This window comes from Elgaria multicarinata, chromosome 4 (genome assembly GCF_023053635.1).
Source record: "Elgaria multicarinata webbii isolate HBS135686 ecotype San Diego chromosome 4, rElgMul1.1.pri, whole genome shotgun sequence".
NCBI lineage: Eukaryota > Metazoa > Chordata > Lepidosauria > Squamata > Anguidae > Elgaria > Elgaria multicarinata.
In genome coordinates, this window is record NC_086174.1 from 123,459,083 (window position 1) to 123,474,236 (window position 15,154).

At 37.8% G+C, this 15,154-nt stretch overlaps 1 protein-coding gene across 2 annotated transcripts in view; it reads right to left on the reverse strand.

Annotated features, from left to right (window-relative positions):
* The window catches only part of PXDN (peroxidasin), an 81,326-nt gene that overhangs the window by 51,794 nt on the left and 14,378 nt on the right, over window positions 1-15,154 (reverse strand). For both annotated transcript variants that reach the window (XM_063125111.1, XM_063125112.1), the window contains exons 2-3: window positions 1,063-1,134; window positions 569-640 (exon numbers count right to left, since the gene is read on the reverse strand). In XM_063125111.1, the coding sequence (XP_062981181.1) occupies window positions 569-640; window positions 1,063-1,134 (144 nt within the window). The remainder of the gene's footprint in view (window positions 1-568; window positions 641-1,062; window positions 1,135-15,154) is intronic.

A 15,154-nucleotide genomic window follows, 5' to 3' on the forward strand; every position in this document is an offset into this window, starting at 1 on the left:
CAAGTTTTTTTTTAAAAAAAAAACCCAAATATCTCTCTGCACAGGACCGCATTTACAACACAGTATTGATCCCCCCTTGCGTTGCTGGTGCGCATCTCTCAGGAATTATAAAAAAATAATATTCCGTGCCCCGTAGCCATCTGCCTAGTCTCACCCACTTCTGCTGATACACATTCGGAACCACCGTAATGGGGTGCACGTGCTCCTGTAACAGCTCTCCCTTAACATCAGTGGCATGTGCCCCATGAGCGCCAATTGTAGAAGCTGGAAACCATCACCATCATCTCTCCTCCATTGCAAAAGGGCTGTAGGTGTAGTTTAAGCCTAACTTTCGTGCCAAATGATTTCATTCCAAATCATCATCACAGCTACTTTTCCTCCACATATACATGTATATGTATATCATGACTCTGATCTTGTATTTGTCTAAAACCCATGTGGGGCTGCCTTAATAATAAAATTCAAATTCAATTCAACTATGTACTTTGTGAATGAAAGCAGTTTGCTTTCCTATATTACATAACACGGCTTTCATGTCCACTTTCCTTATTCAAATGTATCAACTTACAGATATTTTAGATTTTCAAGGTCTTCAAATGCTCCAGTTGGTATTCTTTTAATATGATTGTTGTTTAGAAGTCTAGAAAAATAAATGAAAACAGTTATTTGCTTATGTTCTCGCATAAGTGATGGTTGCCATTCACAAATGGGCAGCATAGAATACTTTGTGGCTACAGCATCAAGCCAACGCCTCCATCAACCCATGTTTAATATCCATCCTAATGGTAAATTCAAGATTTTCTGTCTTTCACACTAACAATTCAACTTTTTACCAACATTAATTTTTTACAGATTTATTTATTTATTGCATTTTTATACCACCCAATAGCTGAAGCTCTCTGAGTGGTTTACAAAATAAGAAAATCAGCATTATCTAAAATTAGCTGAATATACATAGAGACAAATCTCATTAGACTTAATGAGATTAACCTAAAGTGAAAATAAAAACAGTTAAGACTTCTTACAAAAAGGAAAGTAGGTTTTGTAAGGGATAAAACTTACAATGTGTTCAGATTTTTAAGCCGTCTAAATGAACCAGGCTGGATTTCTTTAATTCTATTAAACCGTAGATCCCTGTTAGAAAAAATATATACTAATTAGTATAAAAATTACCATTTCAGGTCAATAAATCAACAAAACAAATATGGTTTCTCAAGGGAAAATCAGCCTACTCGTATCTTTAAAGGTTTATATAACTGTACCCTAAATAATCTAGACCAATCCCAATGACAATTTTTGCTTATGGCAGTGTTCTCTTCATCTATTCATATTACTGCTCTTCTCTCATTGCAAGCCTTTTCCTCAAGACACCTTATAGCAAACACTCTTTACAACACGGTATGATTCCATCAGGCTTACAAGAGGTGGCAATGAGAATGTCACTAAAAAACACACCACATAAACCTTCCCTTAACCCCACCATATTAGATAATTTCCAACCAGTCTCCAATGGACAAGGTGCTCAAGCATGTGGTAGATCTGAGCACCAGGTTTTCTGGATGAGTCAGATTATCTAGATTCATTTCAATTTGGCTTCAAGCTTGATTATGGGTGGAAAACAGCTATAGCTGTCTTGGTCGTCCTGAATCAGTGCCTGAGCAAGGTAATGGACTGGATAAGGCCCAAAAAACTGGAGCTCAGTCCAGACAAGATGAAGTACTGCTAATCGATGGCTGATTGCCCAGGTGAGCAGTATTCAATCTGTTCTAGAGGAAGCCAATCAGGTACACAGTTTGGGGGTGCTCCTGGATTCATCATTATTACTTGAGGCACAGGTGGTCTCGGTGGCTAGGAGTACCTTTTATCAGTGGACCTATCTGGACACAATCAAAAGGCATATCGGGGATTCAACCGGTGTTGGATTTATTTATTTATTTATTTATTTATTTCATTTCTATACCACCCAATAGCCGAAGCTCTCTGGGCGGTTCACAAAAATTAAAACCATGAAGAGCATAATAAAACAACCAACAATTTAAAAACACAAATCCAAAATACAATATAAAAAGCACGACCAGGATAAAACCACACAGCAAAAATTGATATATGTTAAAATATGAGATTAAAACAGCAGAGTTTAAATTTAAGTTAAATTAGGTGTTAAAATACTGAGAAAATAAAAAGGTCTTCAGCTGGCGATGAAAGGAAAACAATGTAGGCGCCAAGCGAACCTCTCTGGGGAGCTCGTTCCACAGCCGGGGTGCCACAGCTGAGAAAGTCCTCCTCCTAGTAGCCACCTGCCTCACTTCCTTCGGCAGGGGCTCACGGAGCTATACTCCCCCTGAAGACACCAAGTGTTATTTGGCAAACTTGAATATTGAGATCTGCTAAATATATGTTGTTCAGGGATTTAAAATGTGTGTTGAAGATCTATAGATCTTGATGCTTTTCAAAATGAAGATTTCATATATACTTGGCTGAAAGTAACCATGACTTGGTGGGGAAAACTGGTTGTGCAAAGGTGTTTTTCAAATCAGCACAGTAGAACAGATGAATATTAGAAACAAAATAGATCCAAAATCACAACTATTACATCAAATTAGTCAATCTTTAAGTACAACCATAAGCTTAATAATAATACAAAAAGTTGGGAAACATATATAGCTTTTGGCAGTGACAGCTGGAATGCACCAGCATACTTTCCATATAATGATATCTTCAAAATCTTGGAACCGAGTAAATCAGGGAGCTTATGTTTTCTTTGGACACTCTTTGTTCTTCCATTAAAAAAAGTGCCTAGGGGGCAAACTTATCTTTATGCAGATGCCAAGTTTCAGACATGATATATAATCTCATCTCCTTTGTTTCTGTTTTGTCCTGTTCCTGGGGGGTCAACATAAATGGGATCCTTACAGAATTCTTTACTCCCTTTATTCATGGACACAACACATTTTAAAACAACTTTAGTGTTTCACAGTTGCGTAGCATATTTTAGAGAAAGGTATGAGACCAGGATTTTCCATTCAAGAATTGCAATATCAGGGAGAAAGCTGCTTAAAAAAAAAAAGATTTCCTCTGATCTGAATTGAAACTAAAGAAAGGCGTTACCAAAATAACCTTTTTAAAATCACCCTCTAATCCACTATGTCATATTTGCAACAATTGTTTAGGCATAACTTGGGGGAAATTCTAATTTGTAGACCAACCCCCAAATATAATGCATATCTCATAAATGTAAATTATGCACTCATAAAATATTTGGGGGGGATTGAGGGAACTGTGCTAATTATTTCAGACTTTGTGTAATTCTTGTTTGTTTGTTTTTAATCACAATACTTTTTAAAAGTAGCTGGGACTTGTTCTAAAATCTAGCAATCAGGATTTTGTTCAGTTATGCAGACTATGTTGTTTTCATTCATGAAGTTGAAGTCCACAAACCAGGTAAGAGACTGATGAGTACCATCTCTTTCCGTAGTCCTAGCATCCAAATAAATTAAACCCAATCTGCAGATCCCTCTGAGCTCCTTTACAAACTCATCAGGAGTCTCTCTCTCCCTCTGCCAAGATGATGATGATGATGATGATGATGATGATGATGATGATTCCAGGATGTAAGAATAGTTTTGACAACAGAGGTCAGCTTCATCCTAGTGCAGAACTTAAGTCATCTAGGCTTTGTAGCTCCACAGCTGATACGCTAGAAAATAGGTGAAGATTTTGGAAGAAATATGTGACTGACATTCTTCTCCATGTTCAGGGTAGCTGGATTCCATATATTTGGGATTTGCATCTCTAATGGAGCTCCTTTAGAGATATTAACAGTCTTAATTCTATCGAAGAAGATGAAAAATGGCCATAGTCACCCCTATATTTCTGGACAGTTCAACACTATGAAAGGGATGAGCCATTTATCTTGCATTTGTATCCCACAATCGGATCCATCGAACCACAGAGTGTCTGATTAGGCACCAAAAGGTGTGAGGCATATATGCATACACCTTTTATTCCATTTCTTTCAACAGACTTGTGTCAACAAATATTTAACTACTTCTAGCCTTATTGAAAGCTTCTAAAACCAGAGCAAAATCACAATATGACATGTTTTCAGACTAGTTTTCTGCCCCTTTCCACAGCTTGAGAAAAAAACATTCAGTTCCTCAATAAACTCTCTTGAGATGTGTAAACCAACAGCTTGCAATAAAAGCACAGCCCTAAAATATTTTATAATCAATACGAATAATCAATATGAATAAACAATAAATTAGGCATAGCTAGAGATGTGAAGCTCAGAAAAACCTCAGAAAAGTCAGGATAAAGGGTTTTTTCCCCCTTCATTTTTATGGAGACCATTTTTGTTTATTTTTTCAACAACAAAAAATGAAAAACTGAACATCTTTGGATTATGAAATAGCTTTTAGCTTTTAAGACGAAGTATTTATATATTGTTACCCAGCTTTTACTCCCCCCAAAATAATTTCTAAAAATAACACTTTTATAGAAAGACCAGAGATGTAAATAATGAAGACATGGGGAATTTTTTTTAATCCTCAGTGTAAGATTCCCAGCATAGTTATCATTAAAATTATTGATCTACTCATGCTCAGTTTCCCAACATTTATTTATTTATTGCATTTGTATATCATCCCATAGCCGAAGTTCTCTGGGCGGTTCACATAACATGTGAGTACAGTCACCATTGTGCATTCCTGACAGTAAATGTGCATTCCTGACAATTTGGGCTTTGTTCTATAGAGTCCTGTGTTTCTGATGCTGTGGCAATCATATAATGCAGTTCTAATCTATTCAGATAATAATTAGAAATTTACTGAGTTTACTTAAAAGTTTTAAAATATAATGAAAATGTTATGTGCAAATTAATTTATACATAAAAAATCCCTTAGGAACAGAAAGCCTTTTTTTATGATCCTAAAGCAGCCCTCCCGAACCTGGTGCCCTCTAAATGTTCTGGACTACAGTGCCCAGCATTCTTGTCCATTGGCCATGCTGCCTGAGGCTGATGGGAGCTGAAATACAAAATATGTCGAGGGCACCAGGTAGCAGAAGGCTGTCTTAAAGCTACAAAATGACTTTAGATCTGTAAAATCACTTATGGCTTAATTTTCCATTTTTTTCTTAAAAACTCAGGGGGGAAATGTGTTCTTTATTTATTTCTATATTGCCCAATAGCCGAAGCTCTCTGGGCACTTCACAAAAATTAAAACCATAAGGTTTCCATTGTCTCAACATTTCCAGAAATGTTACATCACTAGGCATAGCTGGTACTATGAAAATTGAGAGTGCTATATAGGTCCTACAGACATGCCAAGCTACTTCAACCCTGCCTCAGTTTCAACACTTGACCTTCTCAATCCCAGATTGATCCATAGAAGCCCCTCTTATTAGCCAAAGTTAGCTAAATGGAAGCTCTATGTGGCCCAGGAGATCTGCGATTGGATCCCTCTATCTTTTGCTTCTTTCCTGAAAGCAGCTACCAGTGGCTTACAAACCAGTTGGTAAAACAGTATAAGAAAAGTACAAGCTATTAGAACAAGAAAAAACTAAATAGACGGAAGAACAGAATAGCCCAGCTTGTGATGTTCCAGAGGCATTTTCTGGTCATTTAAGACATAGAATGGCAGTACAGATGCAATTAAGATGCACATCCAAAGCAGCAAATTCATTGGAAAGATATGGTGGGGACTGAATACTCCCAGTACTTTAAAACATCCGTTTTAAAGAAGACGAACAATGAGGCTGAATGACGAGCAACTTGCCACAGAGGATAAACTGAATATAAGGCAGAGATAAGGTCTGACCCATCCCCAAACATTAAACCCCCACCAATTCCCTTCAATTGATCCCCCCAAATATCAATTTCATCCCAGATCGTTCCACCTCAAAATCAGTTCCATCCTAAATTCCCACAAAATTTCCCCTCCCAAAACAGTCATTTACTACAAATTCCAGCAAATTAATTCCTCCATAGATTCCTTCACATTAATTTTCTTTCAATTAACTCTGCTCAAATGTTCACACACACTTATTTCCTGCATAAATAATTTTATTTTAGCATGGAAAATACTAGTGAAAAATCTTCCTAAAATACTTAAGCTGCAATGCAATATTACCTGGGAGTCAGCTTCCCTGAATACAATGGGTTGGATCCAGATTCCATCCTACTCAAGTGGAAGGCATCCTGTGCAAAACACAACCACATTTTTGCCCTTTTGTGTGATGTCATTACGCTAATGTAGGATCCTAATCCAGCAATACTTGACTCTGCAGGGGCTTGTCTCTTGCACAACATTGCACATCATATCATGCACTCTTATTTCAAGGCCAGATTTCAATATGTGCATATTGTGCTACTACCGGCGCAATATTTTGGGGAACTGCATGACTGCTGCAGCTTTTCCACAAATGCGTATCTGGATCAAATCCAGCGATACTTACTTCTAAGTACATGTGTATAGGATTGTATAGTACATCATGTTTTTTAACAATTAAGTAAATTCAGCCTGAAATCGATCATTTATAGATATAAACAGTTTGTGTTAAAAAAAAAAAAATCTTCTGGATTAGGGAAAATCCATTGCTTTTGCTATAAAAAAAGAGTGAACTTCAAAATATGTAAGATTACAAAGGGAGACTTCCTAAATGGATTGTTCTGCCATTTGAGAGAGAGAAGGGAATGGTGAGAAAACAACTAAAAAAAGGTGGATATGAAATGCAGCTGTGATCCCCCCCCCCCGCACCAATTTACTCACCAGCATCTAACATAAACACCCAGCTTCTTCACTGTGTTTCCCTGTGAATAACAAAAGATCTGCAACTGCCAGCAAGACTATATTGCTTGTGCATACTCCATTCTTATTCTTTTTTTTAATTATTGTTCAAGGTCATTGCAGCAGGAAATGAAAAACAGACATCAACGCAGCAAAAACAATCAAACAGAACAGAGCATGAAAAATCACACAAAAGAAGTTATATAACCAAGTCAGTGCAGTGACTGCGTGGTATCACTAGCTCTTCAATGCTGGTTACCTTAAACGAATTACTTAGTAAGCCATTTAAAATCAAATTAACAACACCTGTAGTTGTAATAGATACCTTTTGAATACAAACTGCATGAGTCTTGTAGAAACATTGAGGAGGGATGTGTGTGTGTGTGTGAGAGAGAGAGAGAGAGAGAGAGAGTTTAAAGGCATTTTGATTGCGTTATTAATTTTAAAATCCATCATAACGTCGAACTTTCACATTGCATTCCATACACAGAAAAACACCAATGTTCTGTAAGCCCAACCAGGTCATCTTCACCACCTCTTTCCCAGGCGCGCCGTAAAGTTTTTCCATTTTGGCACTGCCAAACTTTAGTCAAGGACTCCTTCAGTTCTGGAGTTGCACTCAGTTTCCAAATTCTATCACATACAATTTTGGCCACTACCAATAAGTTCATCAAAAACATCTCTTTTTCATTTACATTTATATTTTACCAAATGCCCACCAACGTTATTCCTGGTTCTTTTATTGTCCATTTATTTCCTATCTTATTCTTATGTTCCATTACTTTGCTATCTCCTGGAAATTCTACCAGATATGCATAGTACAAATTATTTGCATGGCACATTTCCAACAACTGAATGTATTAACTTTGTAGGTTCCTTTTAGCTTCTGTGGCATCATATACAGAGAATGCTATACTGAAGCTCTTAAATTTAAACACAATGAAAATTAATCTCTTGCTTGCAACATTAGGTTCTACTTTTGGGCAAAAAAATGCTCCATCCCTCTCTAATGCTTAATTAATTAATAATAATAATAATAATAATAATAATAATAATAACAATAATAATAATAATTTTGATCTGTGCTATTTCCAGTAATATATTGTATATTGTGCAATATGTTTTGTTTTGCATCCTCTTCTACTAAAATAGCTTTTCTCCTTTTGATAATTGTCTCAAAGTATTAGTCCCATTCATTAGTTAATTGCATGAAGGGGAACTCAACTTAATGACTAGGTGGGGTGATGCTTAAAATCTGAGCCTTAAAAGGCCCATTTGAATTGGGGTGGGGAGCATGCAGAGAAAGTGCTTCTGGGATGGGCAATACTGGAGAAACCAAGGAATACTCCTAAAGCCCGGATTTTAACCTAAGCCAAAGAATTTCAAAACGTTAAAAGTTCATTATTCTTAAGAGCTCTCGAAGTTCATTTCTAAACCTGGCTCAAGAAATCATCAGCTTCACTATTTTCATTGCGCTTCCTTGTATTTGGAACACTGAAGAGGTGTCTTGCTTCCACTTTGTTTCACCAATTGCAGTGGCTACAGAGGCCACAACTAGACCTAAGGTTTATCCCTGGATCGTCCAGGGGTCAAACCTGTTCATCTAGGTGACACACAGGGGATCCAGTGCTCAGGCAGGGGCGAACCCTGGATGATCCCAGAATAAACCCTAGGTCTAGCTGTGGCCAATGTAACTTCTTTTGCAATAAAAACTGCATCCAATAATAAACTTCCTTCACAATAATAAACTGTATCCAGCTTGTCCAAAACGGCCTCATTTTTACACATGTCACTAGAGTAAGATAGTCCATTGGCACAACAATTCTGGATAGAAAGTTTCAGTCTTACCTGTTTCTTCTTCTTCATTTATTTATTTAATCCATTTCTTAGGTGCCTTTCAAGACCATAAGGCTAGATTCAACATCACACTAGCAGAATTACACTAGCATGATGGGACTTTCTTCTCCCCTGTAATCTCCACACAACCTGAAAATCTGCTCATTTCCCAGCCTTACGGAGCAGATTTTGAGAGCATGCGTGTGGGATCTCAGTTCTGCTGATAGAACTGTGGGATGACACCATGGGATACAACACATAGTCTTCCCAAGATGGTTTACAGTGGAAAAACAATACAATAAACACATTATTAAAATCATATTAAATAGACTTTTTAAATAGAAATAGCTACCAAAGAAAACCCCACCATTTCACCACAACTCTTTGGTGGTATTTATTTGTCCTGGTTAATTTTGCTGGGTTTTCTTTTAGAAAATAATTTTCTTTCATTTTTTTCTTTTTGCTTGTCAAAAGAAAGGTGAGTGAAAAGATTTATTAGCTAGATGATTCTTTATTAACTTAGCAGCCTTGCTGAAATACAAATCCAACAAAACAAGAATGACAAATCTTAAAAAAATAAAAGAATTCTGGGCAACTATACACAAGACACCCAAGGGAAGGGGAAGAGAGGAAGAATTTGTAATTCATGTCAGTACTTTTTTCTGTTATGAAAACAGGGCACAGGTGCAAACAAATAACTATAGGCTTTCAAAAATTGAAACAACATGAGTTTTCTGTAAAGGAGAATAACTCCTGCCAATATTCCAAACACCCGTAAAACACTATGTGTACATGTGCCAAGAGAATGGATTTTGGACCTATTCTAGATACTCCTCTGCCTACAACTATGCATCGCTGGCCTCTTCCCCAGCTCTCAAACTCATGTTGGGAGGTTTTGCTCCTTGTATTTTTGGCAGCATTCTGAACAGGCACCAAATGCTGTCAATGCCTCCCAAGTCCTCAGCTCATAGAATCATAGCACAGAATCATAGACTAGTAGAGTTGGAAGGGGCCTCTAAGGCCATCGAGTCCAACCCCGCTGCTCATTGCTTTCCTTCTTTTGATATGCTAGGATCTGGAAAGATCCTATCATATGGCAAGAAGACAAACAAAAGCTACATTTAATTATTGTTACAGGATATTCTGTATGACCAAGCAGGCAGCTAGTCTTGCTTTCAAAAGTCTATGAGCTTCCCTTTCTAAAAAATACTGCTTAGCCTGTTACCAAGGGTATTTGGGCATATTCGTTTATTATTTAATGTATTTCAAACATTTAGACTGTTTTACAGATAAAAGCAACCTTTCACAGTGGTTCAAAGTAATACTAAATAGAAATATCAATATCAATATCAATATCAATATCAATAATAATAATAATAATAATAATAATAATAAACACCAGCAACAAGAAAACTTCTATAAAGGTCAGATAAAATCCTCAGACTACAGCTAAATACTAAAAGCCTGGGTAAATAAAAAGATCTTCAACTAGCATATGTGAAATAATAGAGTCAGCTCTGGGCAAGTCTCCTTGGGAAGCATGTTCCACTGATGAGGCATCGTAACTACTAAGACACTATCCTGAACTAGATCCAAATTCCTGCAGTATTGAAGTGCGTTGATAACTGTTGGGGTGCATTACACATTCCATATACCACTTTCATAGTGTTCTTTCCTGCTTTTTATTCTACTTTATCCAAAATAATGCAACAAATATCATTTGTATGCATGCAGCATCTGGTGAAATTCTCTCTTCAACACAACAGTTAAAGGTGCAGGAGCTATACTAGACTGACCAGATTTAAAAGAGGGCAGGGCACCTGCAGCTTTAACTGTTGTGATGAAGAGGGAATTTCACCAGGTTCCCCAGATATACAAATGAGACTTGCTGAAATTCCCTTTTCAATACAACTGTTAAAGATACAGGAGCCCTGTCCTCCTTTTCATATGGTTACCCTAGATTAGTAAAAGCTGGGACTGCTATAGTTTGGCTGGTTCTATCTCTATTCTTAGGATACCTTACATGAAGAGAGATGAAACAGTGAGGCCTGCCTCTATTCAGCTGGGGCTAACATCCTTTTTGATTCCCCTGCTCATGTAACTGCAAATACAATGAAAGCGTTGGTGCTTGAATTTTCATATTTTCCTCTTCCTTCCCCATGCCTTCATACCATGTTTCTTAGATTGTAAGCCATTATTTAAAACTATTAAGCACCTTGACTGCTTTGGAAGAAAGCATAAATGTGGCAAGTAAATACATAAACATGAAACATTATAGGAGTGACCTGTCCATTTTCAATACTTAGGTTTGGCTGAGGCACCTGATCCAACTGCATCACACCAGAAGTGTGGAAAATGTTCTAGGCACTCCATTGTGGCCTGCCTATAACTTTCCCCTTTGCCCTTTCTGTCTGCATTTAGTCCATTAAAAAAATACCTTTCAGCCAGGCTTCTAAAGATTCACTTTCCTGGCAGCTTGAGGCTAGTAAGGTAGCTCCTGAAGTAATCAGGAAAAAACGTTTTTGCAAATTGAAGACAGTTGGTTCTCTCTTTTCATTTCGTTTCTTCTTCAGTTTGCCACAAATGGCTATATATAGGCAGTCTAGTAAAAGATTTTGTGGGCTAATAATTTTTTGTGTCTTATTTGCAAGCCTGCTTTCAACAATACCAAAGACAATTGCTACAAATGTAGCTTTGGCTACTGGGCGATATTGAAATGAAATGAAAAAATGAGAATAATGTGCACGCCATTGGTGTAGCCACTGGCAACTCTAGTTGTTTGAATGCATTAAAGGGTGATTGATTTCCTCTCTACAAGTATACTCAGCAACATTGCTGGCTTCTTGGGTCTTACATCATTTTTCAGGCCGATGGGGCAAGACAGCACTTCTCACTGCTGCTGCGTATGGATTGATACTTCCACTGAACTTTCCAGAAACCCTTTGATCCCTCCTCAGCATCCGGATTTCCCGATGCCACCCTGGGGGAAGGAAGCTGCGGGGTTTCCAAGGGACATGGTGCCAACACAGCGCCATGAAGATACCTTCCTATTCTCTATCACGTTCTCTGCTGTAGTCCCTTGCCAGTCCAATCTTATTCAAAGCCACATGTTCCGTTCTAGTAAGCATGTAAGGTTTAAGTGGAATGGTCAGTATTTTAACTACTTCATCTGTTCACATCATAGCTTTAAATAATTTTAATTCAAATATGACCATAAAATGTGGCACAGTTTGAATGGGATTTGTGCATTTTTGACGGTGTTTTAAATCAAATCTCTTTCTATTTAATAGTAAATAAAGCTATGATTGTGATCCTTGAAACTCCTATTCTGCCATTTCAAAAACACACACATTAAATTTCAATCACACTAAACATATTGGAAGAGTTTTTGAGCAATGAGCAGTCCAAAACTTCACAAAATGGGTACAAGTCTTGTGGATCATTACTTTCCCAATCCATCCACTGTGTTTAGCCCCAGAAAAAGAGCCAGATGGAAAACTTGACTGCTGCAAATTCCACAGCTGCATCTGTCATTTCCAGGACTGTTTTGTTAGTCTCATATGTTTGTTAAGAGCCTGGGACTATTAAATTCATCAGGCCCAATTGCATTCTTATGATTAGCATTTGCAACTCAGATAACATCACTAACATCCTGGCAACAATTAAGAATGGAAAAACATACACAAATATTCAGTGTACTGAATCCAAGGAGAAAAAAGTTTTAAAATGCAAACAATGAACTCTTGCCATTCTTGTAGAATGGAAGAACACTTTATTTATCAGGATGATGCAGCTGTGTAACCAGACACAATCTTTTGTGTTCTTTGGATTTTTTAAAAAAGATAAAACTATAGCTTCTGGATATCAAGGAAAGGAACGGAGCTTGCAAAAACTTCTGGAGTGTGGCCCAATGAGTGAAATGTAGTAGCTCAATAGAAGCTGACTGAGTCAGAGCCCAGGAGGGACAGCTTTATGCATTTGATTGATTTCAACTATGTGAAGGATTCAATAAAAGTGATATTCTTCATGGAGAGACTGACTGAATGAGGCTTGCTGCCTAAGCAAGATGGATTAGAGGTGGTGTCTTTCCTTGCCACCAAAGGGCAAAGGAATTACATTTTAAATGGGCTGAAAGATATTCTCTGAATGTGCACCAAAAGTTTGAAATTCACAATTAGCCCTCAATGCAGTGTTTTAATATCCATTCACTTTCTCAAGATGGATTCACGTAATAGTTTTCTCCACCGCAGAGTTAGTTGACTCAAGCAGTGATTGCAACATACAGTATTGAAATTGTGGACTAAAAACATGAATTTGGGGTTTTTAAGTATTTTTAAAGAATTTAATAAAAAATCTAGGTTTATGCCAACAACTCCCAGCATGCCCTTGGGTGGGAGGCCAGACTTACTGGCCTTTGGTGGCCATTGTGATCCCTAAAGTCAGTCAACCCAATTCCACATAAAAGGAAATAACACACAAAAATGGGCTGTATCCATTTATGGTGCCTCCTCCCACCTGCCATGTGTGGTTTTAAAATCATAACTAGTTACAACAGCATGTCTTTGAGAGGCCAAACTCTGGACATGCTCAAAGGTACCCCATTCTGATATCACAGTTTTCTCAGAAACAGAGAATGCACAACCTTCACCCTTAAGAGGGAAGGAGGAAGGAGATGCACTCTGCACATGCCCAGAAACAGAGCTGACAAAGGGGGAAGTGCCCAGCCCAGCCCGGCCCTTCAGTACAGGCTCCTGATGGAGCACTTGGTGGATGAGAAGCACAGGCGAGGCAGTCCCATTGCTGGGTGCAACCACTGACAGCCGCTTACCTCCCTTCCTTGGTGATGCTACTCCTTGATGCTCTATCAAGGAGCAGCATCGGCAATGAGAGGAGGAAAGCGCCTCTCAAAGGACATGGGCACCTGAAGGGAGAGTGCCTAGAGAGAGAAAAGAAACTAATTTAATTTGTTTTAAAGTTACCTCACAAGCTTAGGACTAGCCTACCTTGCAGGGTTGTCGTAAGGGTAAGAGAGGGGGGGAGGAGAAATGAATTTAATTTGTTTAAAGTTTAACTCTCAGGCCTAGCCCTGGCCTGCGACTTTAAGAGGATTACCTCGTAGACATATATCTTAGGCAGCACGAACAAGAGAAATTTATTATTTATCAAATACATTTAATAAACATTATTCATGGACCCAAGCAATGCCAGGCATATCAGCTTGCCTTAATATAAATCACTAGAAACAGAGTTCGTATGCCTTTGTCCTTCTGAACAGAAGTTTTTAAAACATGCCACAAAATCAAGTATGCAAAAAAAGAAAAGTTTTTAAAACTCCTATTGAAACGCACACACAGACAAGAAAAATCATTCAAAAATGATTTTGAATACTTTTCTACTTAATTGTAGATGGTCTTCTAGATACAAAAGAACTTTCAAGATTGCAATCTGCTGGGGGCAGTTTTGAAAGACAACACAGTATTTTGTGTTTATTGACTGCCAAACACTGAGTTGGATCCTGGGATTTAACCACAGAAAGGTCAGAAGGAAGCTGACTTTCCTGCCCCTCCTCTTTCCATAATCCTCCAGAGCCCATCCAAAAATGCAGGAGCAGGGGGAGATAGTAGAAAAGAGGGCCAAGGAATCCAATTTTCCACTATCACCTTCTTCCCCTTCAGCCCACCCTGCTCAGCAGGATCCCATACCCTCAAAGGAAAGTTTTCAGGGGGTTCCAGAGAATGCCAGAGCAAAGGGGGGGGGCAGAAAAGTTAGCTTCCACATGCCCCTTCCACAAGAACTATCTCTGGATCCAAGCAGCTGAAAATATTTTAAATCTATATTTAAATGTGCAATAGTAATAGGAAGTATGTAACTATTTATCGGTTCAGTTTTTGCTTAATAGTTTTACTTACGCATGAAACCTCAACTCTTTAAATGCTGAATAATATTGCGAAAGGAGGAAAATCCTAAAAGGCAGGGAATAGGAACAGGAGGAGGGAGGAAGAGTTTACTGTTTGTATTGCATTGGAAAATGAAAAAAAAATCTAATAAACTATTAATGATGAGTAAATAATAAATAAAATCAGTATGTTTCTAGAACTCCTGGGAAGCTTTGCAGCAATTTGGAGTGGAAACCAGCAGTCAGGGAAAGAATTAAGCATTCCTCCCCTTCAACCCCTGCTTCTATTTTCAAAATGTTACTCCCTCCTGAAGCTTCTCTAATCCCTTTCTAAGGTTTTTTTTTTAATGGCATCAGGGCTATGAGACCTGCACTTGTGTATAACATGTGCAGGTTAAAAATGGGGGGGGGGAATGCAATAGAAGAACCCCATAAAAAGCCCTGTAACTGATTTATTTATTTATTTATTTATTTATTACATTTTTATACCGCCCAATAGCCGAAGCTCTCTGGGCGGTTCACAAAAATTAAAATCATCATAAAACAACCAACAAGTTAAAAATACAAATACAAAATACAATATAAAAAGCACAACCAGGATAAAACCACGCAGCAAAATTGATATAAGGTTAAAATA